The sequence below is a fragment of the Rattus rattus genome, chromosome 2 (assembly GCF_011064425.1).
Source record: "Rattus rattus isolate New Zealand chromosome 2, Rrattus_CSIRO_v1, whole genome shotgun sequence".
Lineage (NCBI taxonomy): Eukaryota > Metazoa > Chordata > Mammalia > Rodentia > Muridae > Rattus > Rattus rattus.
Window position 1 is genome coordinate 44,644,301 of NC_046155.1, and position 18,025 is coordinate 44,662,325.

At 52.2% G+C, this 18,025-nt stretch overlaps 1 protein-coding gene across 1 annotated transcript; it reads left to right on the forward strand.

Annotated features, from left to right (window-relative positions):
• Window positions 1-4,680: 4,680 nt before the first annotated feature.
• Tlx1 (T cell leukemia homeobox 1) lies at window positions 4,681-10,953 on the forward strand. The gene is made up of 3 exons (XM_032895518.1): window positions 4,681-5,443; window positions 7,514-7,715; window positions 9,924-10,953. Exons 1-3 carry the CDS (start codon window positions 4,876-4,878, stop codon window positions 10,144-10,146), a joined length of 993 nt encoding a protein of 330 aa, XP_032751409.1. The 5' UTR covers window positions 4,681-4,875; the 3' UTR covers window positions 10,147-10,953.
• The last annotated feature ends 7,072 nt before the right edge of the window (window positions 10,954-18,025 follow it).

Consider the following 18,025-nt stretch of genomic DNA (forward strand, 5'->3'; position numbering starts at 1 on the left):
GGAAGGGAATCTTTCCTGGTCCCTTTGCTGAGACAGAGGGGACAACTCTACCTTGCTGACTGCAGCGCAATGGCCTCACCATCTTACACACCCTTTTACATGCTTCTCAGCCACTTGGCTTTCTCTGCAGAATTCCTGTTAGGCATGGGTCTTCCTCCCTCTGGCCCACCCCAGGCCCATTCGTGGCCATTTCCCTGACACTTACATTAGTTTTTGTTTTGTTTTGTTTTGTTTTAAGATACCAGACTTGACACCATCCCTACACTCATTCACTTACACACATGTGCACACCACATAGGACAGCTATAGAGACAGACACACATCAATTCCTTCCCAGCAAACCCACAGTGCTCACACGCCCACTGTTACACACCTCCCCTGTTGACCGCTGCAAAAATAACTCCAAACCCCTCTTCCCCTTCCAACAATCTTTCCAGTTCTTCACTTGGGGTGCTACCAAGCCCAATGTGACCCAGTGCCTGATCCTTCTCAGACAATAAATATTCATGCAAGAAAACACTCAAAATGACCCCTTACGGACACGCCCAGGACATCTGCACACCCTGCCCTGTGTTCACGGCCGAACTTTCACTTCCAACTTTCCCACACAACCCCACAAACACAAAGTAATTAGGCTACCACACATATCCCTGAGTGAAAGGACAACCCCTGCCCCGGGGTCTCTCCCAGAGGAAGCTGTGTGGGATCCAAAGAGCTCTGGGGACCCCAGCTTCTCTTTCTCCTCCCCAGCCTCATTTGCAGCTGCTCCCCACTAACCCTAACCGGAAGCACTTCTTACTTTTTCAGGCAAGAAGGAGATGGTACTGAGGGGGCATGGCTGCCAGGGGGCCTCGAGATGAACCGACTAGAGAGAGAAGGGTCTGAAACTCACCTACGCGACGGGCAAGGCAAGGGTGGAGCTCCAGCAAGCGGAAGTACCTTGTGACATTTGGAGCTGAAAGCAGTACTGGAATCCAGTCTGCCTCTTCCCAGCATGCAATGCCTGGGTTTGCTCAGGATGGGTGACAAAGACGGCATCCCAGATGTGTGAGGATGGATGGAATGCTCTCTGCTGTGGTCAAGGGTGCCTGAGCCATCTCAGGTGATCCCTGGGTGCTGCTCCCTCTCCCTCCTTCCACTCCCGCAACAGGGCTACTCTGTAAGCTGTGAGAAACTGCTCCAGAAACACAGACGGAGCACCAAGTGAACTGTGTACTCGAGGAGAAGGGGGTTGGGGGAAGGGGCAGAACTCACCAAATCCAGACCTACCAGTCTCATTTTTCTAGCTAGAGACCAAGGTACATGCGAAGCAGTGGGCCTTCAGAGCTACCTCAGAACAAGCGCCAGCAAGCACAAGGGGACTTGCAGAGCCCCAGCCTTCCAGGACTGGATGGGGATAAAAATTGACTCAGAAAACAGAAAGGTTGGGAACACAGGGGGAAAGCTAAGGCACCCCACATCTGTGGGATTTTGCTAGTGGGTTGTTCTGACCTCTGCCAACCTTTGCCTGGGCCGACAAGGGTGATGTGTCCTCTCAGCCACCCTGGACACCCGGTGCTACATCTGAAGTGTTTAGGAGGTGGGCCAGAGGGTGTCAGGAGGTGGGAGAGGCAGGATAGAAAGGCTATAGGACTAGAAAGGTAACAGCATTGGTGGGAGGGGGAGGGGGAAGTGTGGAGAAAATTGAAGTGGTTTCTGGCAAGGGTTTCTGGTCAGAATGACAAAAGATGCAGGTCTGAGGAAAGCTGAAGAACAAAAAAACAAAACCCCAAACCAGTTCTAATGTGGCAGAACTGTGGTTAGACTAACAGACGCAGGGCCACTGGCCTCCAGGTGCAAGAGTGCTGGGGGGGGGGGGAGGCTGCCATAGTTTTCAGGCACAAATAGAAGTGGCTTTGGATGTTGAGTTCCCAGTGCATGCACCTTCTGACTGTGGAACTTTGAACAGATTTATCTTTTATTTAAAATGGCATGGGGGCGGGGGCTGGAGAGCTGGCTCGGTAGTGGTTGAGAGAGCTTAGAGCTCTTGCAGAGGACCAGGATTCGGTTTTCAGAGCCCACAAGACCAGCAGTAACTCCAGTTCCAGGGAATCGGATGCCCTCTTCTGGCCTCTGCAAGCACCAGACATACACATGGTACACATACAGGCAAAACACGCATGCACACAAAGTAAATACATCTAGACATTTTGCAATGACATGTAATTCGCATTTCATGCCTTCAAACTTGAAAGACTCACAATTCAGTGGCTCTCAGAATGTTCACCAAGTTTTGCAGCTACTGCCACTACCTAACTGCAGAGAATTTTAGTCATTCCAAAGGGAGACTCTGTACCTGGTAGCAGTCACTTCTTTCCCTGTAGTCTTGGCAACCCCAAGTCTACTTTCTGTCCTTTAGAGTTCTCTGTCTTGGCCAGTTTACATGAAAGATCTGTCTAATGTGTGGCTCTTGGCGCTTGGCTTATCTCACTTAGCACAACATTTCCCAGGTTTATCTTTGCTGTGGTGTGAGAGAGCACTCACTTCCCTCTTACGGTGGAATGATGTTCCACTTTGTGGATATTCCATATTTTATTTGTCCCCCAGTTGATGGACAGATGGGATGCCCTGTGCTTTCTAGCTGGTGTGAGTGGTGCTCTTAGGGACATTCATTCACTCAGCTTTATTTGGTAAAAAATATCCGGCCGTATCCATCAGCCTCTTAGGGTTATGATGGGTCTCAAACCAGTGTGGGAGGTGGTATCTGACACATGGTAAACACTCGTGCTGCTTTCTGTTCTAGATCTTTCCAGATAAAGGGCCCAAAACCACTTGTCAGGTTCAGACAACTTCCCGAGATGCCTATGGGCCAAGGTATAGAGTGTCGGAGTAAGGAACAAGAGCTTGGCAGCGGCTGGGGCTCTGCTCTTGTGGTCCTGTTTAATGTTCTAGAACACTGCCCGCTTCATGCTTTCGAATGAGCATTTGCCTGCGTGGCTCAAGGTCAGGAGAGTATTTATCTTAGAGAGATGTCACTGAGTCTCTGAACTGATCCATAGTACTGACTTCTGGCTTTTTATTCTTCCTTTATTGTCTGTATAGAACTTAGGTCTTCTGAGGTTGAGACACTTTGCTGTCTCTCCAGTAGCTAGAAAGTATTAGGTACATTTTAAGTACACGAATATTTGTTAGGCAAGTCTCCATTAATTTATTAGTCACTCAAGATGAGCACGTTTGATTTGTTGGGGCTGTTTTGGGAGGGGGCACATAAATGCCATATATTACATATGCATATATTATATATGCGTATATTATATATGTATATATATTATATGCACCATACATTACACACACACACACACACACACACACACACACACACACACACACACACACACGGCATTTCCTGTCTCTGAGGAAGGCTCTTCAAGTGACAGTGTCAGACAGTGGCCAAAACAAATAGATTCCACTGAGACTTGGTGAGTAGGTTTTGACAATGCCCGCGGTTTTTGCCTGTTAGAGACCTCCCAGAAGGTTGGGATGGAACGGACTTGAAATAGATCAGAAGGCATAACCTACGCTTTCTTTTTTTCCAGAACTTGGATCCTAGGAGGGAACAGACCTTTCCCAACTGGAGAGGGGAAAGAGAGGAAGTAGAAGAAGGGAGTTTCCTTCTTTTCTCTTGGGCTCTCAGCCAGGCAGCCACAGGCATAACTTTGAAAAGGCCTAAATTTGTCCTGGACACACTTCCCTGATTCTAGTCCCAGCAGCCCCAGCCCCCACAGCCTTAAAACACAAGGCCTCCCTCCCAAGATTCTAAAAGCAACGAAATAACTCCTTTCTCTCACAAACCCAGTACCATTCCCTCGGGCTTCATAGGAATTGCTTTTGGGAGCATCTGTTTATTCAAAATGATAGGGGCGCCTTGAGGAACAGGCACCCTCACCCAAGCCCCAAACTAATCCTATGGCTTGCGCCTGCTTTTCAGGATTGACTCTCCTTTCCTTGAATTCTCTAAAGAGCCCGAGTTGGAGTGGCTGCTAATTTTTATAACAATATATAGCCAGTTCTTCATAGGACCTGTTTTAAGGGACAAGCCTGAACTCACCGTCCTGCCTCGGGGCCTGGGCTCCATACCTGGGGAGTAGACAGTCTTCTACTTTCTAACAAGCTGGACTTGAAGTTGCAGTAAATCTCCTGGTTGAGTGACAGGTGTTTCCCAGCTCAGCCCTTGGGGAGATTCTCCAGTTGGGCAGGACACCTGTCCCCAGGGGCCTAGTGGGCTGGACTCCTGTGGCCCTGTTCAAAGTGAGGGGGTGGTTCCTACCAGGTCTGGGAAAGGGCTCTGATTTCCCTCTCCCTTCGTCCGTCTGTCTGTCCGTCTCTGGGAATGGCTGCTTCCTGATCTTTTTCTTTCTCGTTTTAAACCTCTCTGTGTAGCTCTCCTCCTTTCTCTTCTCTGGAACTACTCAGAGCCCTGATCTCCGTCCCTCTGTCTCTGGCTCCGGCATCTGTCTGGGCTCCTGGCCTCCTTCTCCCCCTCCCAACCCCTCCCCCGCGCTGTCATTCACCCCGCTCCTCTCCACGCACAGCCAATGGAGAGACCCGGCCGAAACAGCTAGGCTCGCTCGCTCAGGGCTTTTTCGCCCGGTGATTGATGTCCCAGAGTCAACAGCGAGCGAGCAGCCGGAGAAGGGAAGGAGAAGCCGGAGAGGGGAAGAATACAGCTCTCCCTCTCTCCTCCCCCTCCCCCCTACTTTAGCCCTTCTGTGCACTTCGCCTTCAAGTCTCACCGCAGCCTGGAGCGGCGATTGCCTCCGCGCCCCTACTCGCTGCCCGGGTAGTCCAGCGCAGCGAGCGCCCGCGCCCGGGCCCCCGCGTGGGGCCGGGGCCAGCATGGAGCACCTGGGTCCGCACCATCTCCACCCGGAGCCCATCAGCTTCGGCATCGATCAGATCCTCAACAGCCCGGACCAAGGCGGCTGCATGGGGCCCGCTTCGCGCCTCCAGGACGGAGAATACGGCCTTGGCTGTTTGGTCGGAGGCGCCTACACTTATGGCGGAGGGGGTTCCGCCGCTGGGGCGGGGGCCGGGGGCACAGGCGCTTACGGCACCGGTGGCCCGGGTGGTCCCGGTGGCCCGGCGGGCGGTGGCGGAGGTGCCTGCAGCATGGGCCCACTGGCCGGCTCCTACAACGTGAACATGGCCTTGGCGGGCGGCCCCGGTCCGGGAGGCGGCGGCGGTGGCGGGGGTGCCGGTGGCGCCGGTGCGCTGAGCGCTGCAGGGGTGATCCGGGTGCCCGCGCACAGGCCGCTAGCTGGAGCTGTGGCCCATCCCCAGCCCCTGGCCACCGGCTTGCCTACTGTGCCCTCTGTGCCTGCGGTGCCGGGTGTCAACAACCTCACCGGCCTCACCTTCCCCTGGATGGAGAGTAACCGCAGATACACAAAGGACAGGTTCACAGGTGAGTCCGGCCCGCGCGCGTCCCGCCTGGCCGTGGCTCGGGCTCTGTGCTACCCTCTACCCTGCTTGATGGCTCCTTGAAGCTCTTTCTGAGCGCCAGGTCGCCTAGCGCCTCTCCGTGCATTTTCCTAAGTTCAGCTGCCTCCAGGATTCTATGTGCTCAAAATCGCTGAACTCCAAGAGTTCTTGCAGCCTGGGTTCTTCTGTGTCTCCTCTAGGACCCCATTCGTGGAAGCAAAGCTTGGTCCTCTCTCGGGATCCCGGGGCCCAGTCAGGTAGAGAGCTGTAGATTCAGGACCCTCTTCTGTCAACAGTCTAGGCTCTGCGCGCCGTGTGAGCAAAAAAATGTTTTTCTGTTCTGGCTGCGGTTTCCTGACGGAGGCCAAGAGCCCCAGAAATAGACACAAGAAAAGGTTCTCCTACCTCTTGTCCCCCACTCCACACACACACATACTTGGCGCTTTGAGTTGTGGTGCGAGTCGTTGCAGAGCCGCAAAGGCCCCAAGTCCGGGTGAAGGAGCAGAGCCAGTCAGCCTTCTCTTCCTGAACCGCCAGGCTTCTTTAGAGCACAGGGCTGGGCCGATCTTCCTTTTCTTCCTGGGTATCCCTCCCAGGGGTCGGGTCTCTTTTTTCGGGGATGAATAATATACCCGCCTGCCCAGAGAGTTGGCTGGAGGACAACTCCCGGGACGAGTGTGCACTCGGTGGCGGCCAGCTGCCGCTCTCTGCACCGCCCGCTGCTAGCCCGAGCTCCCTCTGACCAGGCTTCGGTTCTCTCTGCCCTAGCTCTGGCGTATCCTCCTTCCCCGGCGCTCACTTCCCACGGGCTGCCTTTAGTTGTCCTCGGATCCCTAAACCGTGAGCTGGCCCAGGAAGGTTCAGGGCCCCAATCCCGACACACAGCTGTTAGGATTGGGCCCCACTTAGCTGTACCGGCCTTAGAGAGGGGAGATAGTAGGTTTAGGCCGCTGCTTGTGAATGGGACTCCCTAGTATGCTTCATGCCTTAATGTGAAGTGTGTGTGTGTGTGTGTGTGTGTGTGTGTGTGTGTGTGTGTGTGTGTGTTCATAATGAAAAGATCAGTCTACAGCAGCTAAACCTGTCTACACTACCCTAAGTTACCCTCGGCCCCTCAGCTTCTGTTACAGATAGCACAGGCAAAGAGACTGTCCCTGGAGGCCCTAACCAAACTTCGGGGCCACAGCAGAAATAGAAGGAGTCTCTGACCTCACTGTGGAGCATCTAGGAAGGGCACTTGTCAAGGGGCTTCAGTGATACAACCTAAGTCTTCTCATGAGGGTGGGAGGGGACCCAGAGCCTATCTCACTCCCCTGCTTATCTACTTAAGCCCAGGCCAGTGTCTACGACAGGCTTTAACCCACACTATGAGCCCACTGTCCTCCTCTGTGTGTGTGTGTGTGTGTATGTGTGTGTGTGTCTGTGTGTGTACCATACAAAAGATTTCTGGCACAGGCCTACTCTGGGGAGTCACAGTCAACTGTAGTGTCAGGCCTGAAGGAGAGTGTATGACTGTAGTCCCGCGTTGCCCATGTCCTATAGCTTTCCTAGGTGTGCAGTCCCTTCTGTGGGAGAACAGATTTAGAAGTTTGGGGCTCTGTCTGCTGTGTGACGGTGGGGCTGTGACTAAGACTGAACAGGCCCTACAGCCTGGAACTGTGATCACCCTGGGCCTCGTACATTATGGAGTGGCCTTTTTAAGTTTAGTGACTGAGGAGACTGGATGCTTAGCTGTCCTTAGGTAGGGGAGAGGGGAGCCAAAAGGGAAGTGGATGGGATCCCCGAAGCCCCGGGCTAGGAGGACTTCCGAAGTGGCAGCTTGGAGAGGCGTCAGCTTGACTGGCGGGCAGGAGGGAGACCTTTGTGGTCCTGGGCTGGAGGTGGAGGGTTGCCGGGTGGACTACTGCCTTGCTTTTAGGGGTCTAGCCACTGCGCTCTGACTCGCGGGGTGTCGGGCCTGGGACGCCTCCTGACGCTCTGCCGCTTGCCTCTGCCGTCTGTCTGTCTCCCGCTCCAGTGGCCCTCTCACCCTTCACTGTAACACGCCGTATAGGTCACCCCTATCAGAACCGGACGCCCCCTAAGAAGAAGAAGCCGCGTACATCCTTCACACGCCTGCAGATCTGTGAGCTGGAAAAGCGCTTCCATCGCCAGAAGTACTTGGCTTCGGCGGAGCGCGCTGCTCTGGCCAAAGCGCTCAAAATGACCGATGCGCAAGTCAAAACCTGGTTCCAGAACAGGAGGACGAAATGGAGGTGAGCTCTCTCTCGGGGCGGAGCGGTGGCGGCGGAGCCGGCTTTCTCTGCGTCTCTTGGGTTGCACTCTCTCTGCTTGTTGGTTTCCGATCGCTTTAGACAAATGAGCGCCTACAGTCACTCGGGACTACAAACAATGAAGGGCAGTAGCCTGGCGGGGCTGGAGAATCCTTCCAGTGTTTTAAGAGACGCTTCGGGGCTTTTAGGACAGCTTAGTCTACCCCGTGTAGACGCTGCTCGTCTCTGCAGCTGAGGCAAACGGGCCTATAGTCGAGAGTATGCGATCCAGACTTCTATACTCAGGGAGTCAGTCCTTTAGGGGCTTTTTGATTGCCCGGCCTGCTTTAACCGTGTGGAACCTCCCCTGACCCTGAGACTTGCAGACAGGAGGAGCCGCACCAGGTCTCTGCGCTCCAGCCGGACTCTCCACGGAGCGTCTGGGGCCCCGGACCGTCGGCTGCCGCTACTTACTGCTTCCTCCCCAGGCGCTTGAGCTCTGCGCAGTCGTCCCCCATCCTGGAAGGGGAAAATCAATCTGCGCCGGCTGTGGCGGGGATTCTCGGGTCCCACTGAAAGGGGGAGGATCCATTAGGAGCAGATGGGTGTGCGGGAGGAAGAAAGGAAAGAGATATTTCCCTTCTGTCGTCTACCGACGACAGCGCTCACCACGCTCCTTTTATTTTATTTTTTCCGAATGCATGCACCTCGACCTTCCTCATCTTCTGATCCCCTTTCCCCCCAATTCTCACGAATAGTAGGCATCCCACACCCTAAGCAGCTTTATTCTCTGCTCATACCCACACCTTCGTGCACCCTTGAGGCTTGCCACACACCTCGTCCGCATTCTGGTTCCCCCTATGCTCCTGGGAGTCTCTGAGCTCAGACCCTGGGGAGGTGCGTGGCAAGAGTCCGAGCAAAATCGGCGGCGCCGCTCCGGGCGGGCCTAGAGCGGGAGGAAGGAATTGAAGTTTCCTCTTTTTCTGAATGAAGGCGAGGAATCTGCCCGAGATTCCGCCTTCGAGGCCACAAAGGAAGCCTGGGCCCTGCGAGTCGTCTGTCCCCCACCAACATTCCTGTGGCTGGGGAAGGGGTGGGGAACGTGGTTTCAGCCCTTAGGAAAGCTAGTGAAAGGAGGAGCTGGGCCCGCAGAGGAGGATGACTCTGGTTCTCTCCAAGCTTCTGTTGGTGGAAAGGAGGGGGGGGGTGCGCAGAAAGCGAGCCACAGGCGAAGAGAGAAACTTAACACAAAGGAAAGAGACAAAGATGGTCCTTTTTAGAAGGAAATAAATAATTAAAGAATATCTTAAAGGCGGGAGAAATGCAGGTAGCCAGTAATCTGTGTGAAAAGGAAGGTATCAGATTGTTAAAAACATGATTTTCCACTTCGAACAAATTCTAATTCAGAGGAAATGAAGGGGTGAAAAAAACACGGGGTAAGACAGAGCGTGGAGGAAAACATTTGGGCAATTTAAAATTCAGGAAGAAGGGGAAGATGAGAGACAGAAAGACAAGGAAAAGTCAGGAAGGCGCTGTGCGAGCAGGCCGGCGTCCGCCTCGCCTCGGGAAGAGCCGCAAGCTTCAAGCGGTTTCATCGATCGCCTACAAATTGCTTCTGGAGGCCCCGGGGACTCCCATTAGGGTCTGTCCACCTTAGAGACAGACGTTTGATCTCAGTTGACATGGTGGAGGGGCGGCATGAAATGGAATAAGTGAGTCACTGCCTCTAGACCGCCTGGGAGGAAGCTGGTGGGTCCGGAGAGAGCCTAGGGGCACAGGATTTGGCGCAGGAGGTCTGAGGCCCCGGTCAGGCTGGAGGTGAGAAGGAAAAGGCCGGTTTTTGGAGCCTTTCAGGCTTGGGATAGCATCTGGTCTTGGGATGGACCAGTTTATCCATGGTATGCCCTTGAGAGTGCAGGCTATTGCGTTAATGGGGAGGCCCAGGAGTTTTGGTCCGTTGGACTTTTTCATTGCTCCTCTGGGATACTTCGGCTCCATTCATTTTTGGGGTTTCCAAGGGTATTTTTTGTTTACTTGTTTTTGTTTTGGGTCAGAATTAGGACCCCCAAGAATGAAGAATGCATTAATGGGGTCCACACAGGAGCTGAAGGGGTGCTTAAGGAACTACCTCCTGGGAGCGCACTCTGGGGCCTGCGCAGGCGCAGGAAGAGGGTTAGCGTCTTGGCTAGTAATAGCTTGTTTCCAACGCAGGCGACAGACAGCAGAGGAGCGTGAGGCCGAGAGGCAGCAGGCGAACCGCATCCTCTTGCAGCTGCAGCAGGAGGCCTTCCAGAAGAGCCTGGCCCAGCCGCTGCCTGCAGACCCACTGTGCGTGCACAACTCGTCGCTCTTTGCCCTGCAGAACCTGCAGCCGTGGTCTGACGACTCCACCAAAATCACTAGCGTCACGTCCGTGGCTTCGGCCTGTGAGTGAGGACCCAAGCCCAATTGAGGGCTATCCGGAGAACCAGAACTCTCGATACCTTTTCTGAGTGCACGCAGGAAGGGAACGGGCTTCTCAGCAAGGCTCCCAGCACCGCCTCACATCCCTGAGGACACTGTCCAGTCTTCGGTGGAAGAGGGTGGAGATAGAGGCAGAAGCCTGCGTGATCCTGTCTCACTCTGGAACTGTTCAGAATCTCTTTTTCTCTATTTCATAAAATTTACTCTGATTTTAACATGGGACAGAGAGACCCAAGGGATGTGGGGTCCTGAAGGCTTCTGGGATCCCCAGGCAGCCATCCGTACTAAGGCTGGAAACCTCTCTATTCCTTTCCTCCTACACCCGGAGGTCCATCCACACAGAGGTGATACCACTGTCCCTCCTGGCGTCACCTTAGAGCCACATGCAGGGGCCGATGGCAGAGCATCACAGCACATACAGGATCACAACAAATGACCCTTGCCGTTGGGCACAGTCTAGGGTGACACTTGGACTCGCCCAAACAGCACGGACCTCCTCTTACTCGAACACAAGGCCATAGTCACACAGTGACACACCAGCCCACACACAACAGCTAAACCTGGCCTGTCAGGTCCCTCGCCACACATCCCAGCGGCACCCAGGTATGCACAGACAGGCTTTCACACAAATGCAGCCCATTTCTCCAGATCCTGTTTGGGGAGGGGGGTAAGTTATGCACTTATAAGTTATGCACTTATAAGGTGTTTTCTGTGTAACCATTTTATAAAGTGCTTGTGTAATTTATGTGGAAAAATAATAAAACCCTCCCGATCAGGACTCGGGCCATCTGCTCCTTGCCAGGCCAGGCCTTTACAGCTACTTGGGTTTGGTACAAGGTGGAGCTTCACAAACCTGGATTTGGGGCATTTGTGGATGGGTAAGATTATCAGGCTCTGTGGAGTTTGAGAATGTGGGATAGGTGTCTTTGGGAGTGAGAGCAGTGTGTTTTGTGGTAGAGGGGTGATACTGAGTGGAAGTTTGTAATGGGATTTGAAGGCATGATTACACTCACAGTTTTAGTGTAAAAATGTTTTGTTTCTCTTCAAGGTGAGCTTGCAGTAGTGGTGTGTGTGTGTGTGTGTGTGTGTGTGTGTGTGTGTGTGTCCATGTAAGAATGAGCCCATTTGGGGTAGTTTTGTGATTACCCGTGATTTTAATTGTATATAAGTTACATTAATGTGGTGGAAGTACACATTAGTTTTCCTTTGTGAACCTAGTTTTGTGGTCAATCTGTGTTTGGGGTGGTGTATCATCTCTAATTGTAAAGGTGTAATTATGTTGCGAGGGATAACCATGTGTGCTGTGTTTTTACTTGTGTGGGATGGTTTGTAATTGCAGGAAGTGTGGATCATGGTGGGAGACTGTCCCTGCAGGTAAGCGTGTGTGGCTGCGTGTGAGTGGTTGCACAGATGTATCTGAGGTCCTGAGGTGAGTGAGCAGGGAAACGACTCCGTTAGGAGTGTGGGGGCTCTGTTCCCTCCCCAGCAAGCTGGGACACTGAGTCAAAAATCATAGCCAGAATCTTCTCTAGTACTCTACCTGGACTCTCAATACTAGCCTGGACTATCAGGAATCTATGAAAGTGACCTTCCAAGGACCCTTTGATTACTCAGACCAGAACAGTGGTCACAACACCCACACCCTCATCTCTAATTCTTGAACCAACTGCAAAACAAGAAGAAACTGATTTGGGCCTGGGTGGTCGGGGAGCTGGAGCGCTCACTAGGAACAAAGTTCAGTAGGAGATAGGGAATCGGTTCTTTGGAGAATTTTGTAGGTGGGAAGTTGGCGTGGGTGGGGTCTGAGCAGTCCCACGGAACTGTGTACACCGATATCACCAAAGCCACTGTTCTGTGGCTGTTGGCACTCACGGCAGGTTCTAATACAGGGACAAAGAGCCTAGCACCCACCCCCAGAAAGCCCAAGGAAAAATCTGGGTACGTGGGAGGTTGCTCTTCCACTCCCCCATCCAAGGAAGGCCCCCTTGGTTCTGGGTAAAAGGGAAACCCGAGCCCAGGACTCCTGGCAGACTTTCTTGGTCACAGGTGCTCCGACTGACTTTAGCAAACTCTGTATTAGACAAGGGAGAGAGGGTCAGTGTATTCTCTCGGGAGCACTCATTCCAAGTCACAACACACAGTACCAAGCAAACTCCAGAAGCGTCTTCCCAGAGCCGTGAAAGTTTCTAACCTGGAGAAGACTGGCTGCCCCTAAATTCAGCGCGTGCTGCAGCTGTAGACCGCCGCCTCAATCTTCCCGCTTTCCCCTCATCCTCTCCATTTGTGTCTTTGAAACGTAGAAGAGTCCTCTGAGCACGACCCGTGCCTTTGGATATCCTAGACAGTGTCGAGAGGCTTTACTGACTGGAAGGCCCGGATAAATCCGTAGGCTGTCCAACTGAGGAACTCTGAGGTCGCAGAGCCCAAACATAAAAGTCCCAAAATGGCTCCAGAGCCACGCTCACCTTCTCTTGAAGAGACAGAAGGCAAAGTTGGGCACCCACTTCCTCCGTCTTCATAGCTTTGTACTGACACTCAGAATTGGGCCAGCAGATGCAAATTTTAAGCCCTGCTGCTCTCTGATTCTGCTAAATTCTCTAGTCTGGAACTAGAGCATATCTTATCCCGGGTTCATCCCCAGCGCGGTGGCGGGTGCAGGAAGTCCAATGAGCTATCCACAACGCCTGCCTGCTCCCGGGCTCAGGATTTCGCTCTCTCCGGGCACTGCTTGAGGATTCCCAGGTCCTGGGTGAGGCTTCCTAAAGGTATCAGACTCCAGGAAGTTTTGGGATCCTTGACGCTGAGAAGTAACGCGGTACTTTTCCCTCTCCGTCGGGAATTCGTTGGGCCCGAATCTCAGTGAATCCCGCGTGCACCGAGCGCTCCCAGAGCGCAGCAACCACTTAGGAAGGCGGCGACCTGGCCAGGCAAACACCAAGCTGCAGCACCCTACCCTCAGCAGCAGAAGGTCTGAAGCCTGGAGGGAGGGACTGAGGGTCAAAGCCAAACGCTCCAAGAAAAAATAAACCCGAAACTCACTGTTTTCGATCTGCCAGATCTCTGCCAGAAACCCTGTTTCAGATAAAAAACAGAAACGGGAGGAAATCATCTAAATAATCTGTTTTGAGGCTTTGAGAGAGGAAACAGTACCAACAAACCTGTCTGGGCAGAGAGGCCTATTTCCTTCTGAGGGTCGAGTGAGCCAGTGGAAATGACCAAGTCCCCAGCGTGGAGCCCTGGGCAGTGGCTTAGACTTTGTGCAGTCTGTGGCCCCAGGAATCCAGGAGGGGCTGGGGACTAAGGAGCCCCCGAGTTGTACAGTGGGCGACACACAGAAAATCAGGCTCAACCAGCTAACAATAATAGAGGCTTTGTGCGGCTAGATCTGTGCTTGGGGGCTGTGCATGCAGGCTTTCCAGTGGGTGAGCATTGATGTCCTACCGTACCTGCCCTGTGAGGTTTCGGGTATGAAGGGTGCCCTGCCATAGCCAAGTGTCCCTTGATAGCCTGTTCGTTACAGTATAGGTCAGTGGTTCTTAACCTTCCTCATGCTGTGACCCTTTGATACAGTTACTCACGTTGCGGAGACCCCCAACAGTAAAATTGTGAAATTATTTTTATCGCTACTTTTCAACTGTAATTGCTACTGTTATGAATGTAAATATCTCTGTTTTCTGATGGTCCTAGGTGACTCCAGGGAAAGGGTGGTGTAGCCCCCAAAGGGATCATGACCCTATGCAGGTTGAGAGCCACTGCTATAGGTAGTAGGCTTCTGAGTCATTCAAGCAGGTACTGCGGCTAGGCTAAGGCATTTGGCAGCCACGCTGTGAAGTGCTGGGAGGTAGCTACTCTTTTCCTTAGGGCCCCTGGGCTCAGACTCAGGTTTCTCCCAGCCTCGAGCTTCCCTTACTCCTATTTTACTGTACTTCACAAAGGTTTCACTCCCTCCCACATGCTCTCACCACTTTTCCAGCTTGGCCGAGGTGGCCATGCCTTACTTCTAGTCTGTTTGGCTCACAGAGGCCCTCAGGTACCCACCCACCTCCTCTCCTCTGGGGTCCTGGTCGTGGGGATTCTGATGGAACAGGCTATGGTCAGGCTGGAGCCAGGACAGGTTTTCCAATTCACCCAGAGAAAACCTGGTGTGACCTGGACGAGGGGTGTAGGGTGGGGAAGGAGGAGTCAGGTAGGTATAGAGAACTAGGGGTACCCCGCTTGTGCTGGGGAACGTGCATAAATGTGCTCACCTCTCTGCTCCCAGCCTGTACTCCTGTATACAGCCTACAACATCCTGGGTGTGCAATATTGCACAAGAGGAGGCGCGAGTGTGTGGCGCCAGGCACACACAGAGAGCACACTTCAGTGTCAGGGCTTGTGGTTACCCTCTCACAAGCTCACGCCTGCCATACCGCCTGGCTAGTTCCACAGGCTCTCTAGTTCTTCTCTGCTGTTCCCCCGGCCCAGAGGGAGGAGGGTCCAATTCTTCTGGAGGACCTGGGGGTGGGGACTTCCTCCAACCCGGACTTCAGGTTTCCTTTCGGCAGCCCCAGAGAGGAAGAATCCCCAAGGTCCCGTGGTTGGGCTTAAGGATGTCAGGCCGCCCTGAATTCTGGCAGAAGACCCCTGCAAAGACCTTTCAGTGTCCTTTACTACTTCCTGCGAAGCCCGAGCCCCAGACCCTTGTGTGAGGTTTGAGGGGAAGTGCGGATAGGTGCAGGTGCAAAGTCCCAGCCGCAATGTGCCTCCGAAAGGAAGGTTGTCCTGGGAGCTGCCGCTCTGTGTTTTTAACCCTGGGGTCTCAGAAACCACATTTCTTCATGTGCCTAAGGAGGAAGAAGGAACCTTGTGATCCAAAGGTGGCTTCTGTCTTTTAAAAGGGAACCAGACTTGTTCTTAAACTCGGAGACTCGGGACAAATGGGTTTCGGGCGCCCTCTAGGGGTCACACGAGGAGAGGCTCACACGAAGAGAGTAGCTTTGAATTAAGCTTCTGAATAGTTTCTTCTGAATCAGGCACACACACACACACACACACACACACAATAAAAATAGTACTAAAAATTAGTATTATGGAGCACTTGCAATGTGCCGGATACTGGGATAGAATATAAAAATACTATCCATTCCTAAATACCATCGTATGAGACATATTATTTTTTTCTTTACATACACCCAGAGAAGTTAAACAACATTGCCTGACAGTACTTGGCTGGCAGGCAAGGGCGCCAGCATTCAGAGTTCATCTAACTGTGGAGCTACGATATTTGGGTCGGGTGACGAAGTGCAGGGGTGTAGTGGATTGCGGAGGATTGGAGTGAGGTCGTGGCTTGCTTTTTTGGAAGGACCACCGAATAGAGAAGTGAGCTGGGCCCTCTAGAGATCTGGGAAGCTCACCTCCAGACTAATCCAGTCTGCTGAATACACACACACACACACACACATTCATATACACAAATACACACATCACTCATATCCACAGACACACACAACACACACTCATACACATACATACATACATACATACATACATACATACACACACAAAAACTCACACACACATACACAGATACACAGACAAACAATACATAGACACACACAGCACACACATCATATACATACATACATACACATATATACATACATATGCACATACCCTCATACACACACATACATACATACATACACAAACACACATAGCGCAAACACAGCCACACAGCACACACATATACAGATATACACACCAACACATACATAGACACACACACACACACCTTCTTGAGCTTATAGGCTCCTCCACTCTGTCAGGCATGAGACCCCCCTCCCCACCTAAATGAGCCCACGCTTTGGGCTTTTTCCAGCTGGGTTTGACTCCTTGCAGGAGCCTCTAGGATTGGAAGGAGGTTCTGTCTTCCACAGTCCTTCCTCTGCTGCTGCCTCTGGGTCTCACACATGGGAGGATCAAACCAGCAGAAAGTTAAAAATAGAAGCAAATGAATCATACTTTATTAGACAAAAGAACAGAGACGCAGGAAGGAAAATCCATCTGCTCATGCAAAGCTTGAGTGGGAGAGGCTGCTCTGGGGTACAGTGTGGAGGGCGGTGGATGTGAACAGGAGGGTGAGAATGGGAGGGAGGGAGCTAGAGGTTTTCATGATAATAATAATAATAATAATAATAATAATGCAGAAATAATTATTGTTATTATTTTAGGTTTTTTTAAGACAAGGTCTCACTATATAGCTCTCGCTGTTCTAGAACTCTCTATGTAGACCATGCTGATTTCTTTTTTTTTTTTTTCTTTCTTTTTTTCTTTTTTTTTTCGGAGCTGGGGACCGAACCCAGGGCCTTGTGCTTGCTAGTCAAGCGCTCTACCACTGAGCTAAATCCCCAACCCCCACCATGCTGATTTCGAATTCACAGAGATCTGCCTGCTTCTGCCCCCTCAGCGCTAAGAGTAAAGGCATGCGCCACCACAACCTGTGGTAACCTTCTAATGAGTAAGTGTCAATCAAAGTATGAGCAGAGAGCTAGGCCTCTCCCCTTTCTACCTTTCTGCAGGAAGCAGAGGAGGTAGAACAGCGTCCTCAGGGAGCTCTGTCATGCACAGGATAAGGTGAGTTCACTTGACCACAAATAGTCACGGCCAGCGTCCAAATGTAAGTGTGTTCGAGAATCACCAGGGAGCTTGTTAAATACAGACTCAGTGCCACAGAGAGCCGGGGTGTGGCTGACTGTACCTAATGTGGCTGCTGGCCTGCATCCAGGGGCTGAGACTTCCCCCCTGAGCCCTAATTCAGGTCTCAAACTGTCCAGGCAACCATGGTCTCGGTTTTGCTTTGTTTACTCCAGTTCCACTACACTCACTTTTGAGTGCTGAAAGAGATGGAAGGCGGGGACACTTTTAATGTGCGCTCTAGAATGCTTGCGTCCTCACCTGCTGCTTTCCCTGTTCTCTGCAAGGTTCCCTGGTCCCCAGTTCCCTTCCCTGCACCTGCTCTCGGTCTAAAGCCCTTTCTCACTCCCAGGCAACAGTTTAAGTGTCTTTGGATATCAGCCTATTCACTGAGCCTGTCTTCTCTGCTGTCTAACCTCGGGCAAGTTAATTAAGTTTTAGGAGCTTGCAATTTCCTCGTGTATATTATAGGGCCAACCCATCTCAGGATTACCAAGGGGATTAAGGAGATAACTCTGGTAAAAAAGTGTTGGCTCTTTGCAGGCACTCCAGGAATGGCTCCCAGTGCCTCGGGGTGGACAGACCCAGATTTTCCACTCTTGGGGGGACAGGGTGGGGTCAAAGAAGTAGAGGATTTGCTCCTTCCGGCCCCCCCATTTCCAGGTCCTTGCCTTCTGGGGAGAAAAGTCAGTGGATGATTTCTGGCTTGAAGCTCTGCCCCCCAAATCCAAAGGTTGCATTAGTCAGGCGCTCTAAGACTAGTCAGTTAGTCACTCATTCACAAACATCCAGAGGTGTAGGAAGTTTATATGGCAAGATCCAGCAAAGGCCCAGAAGGAAATGGGTAGAGAACCAAGAGAAGGGCTCTTTCTTAACCAAGAGCCATCCAGCCCTAGGAGGCTCACAGGAACAGCAGGGGCAGAGCTGCTGCAAAGCAAAAGCTACCACCCACCACCTGCATATATCTTCCCCCACGTGTGTGTGTGTGTGTGTGTGTGTGTGTGTGTGTGTGTGTGTGCGCACACACACACACACATACACACATACACACATACACACACACATACATACATACACACATACACACACACATACACACATACACACACACACATACACACATACACACATACACACACATACACACACTGCTGCCGTGTCTTTTTCGGGATGACTGG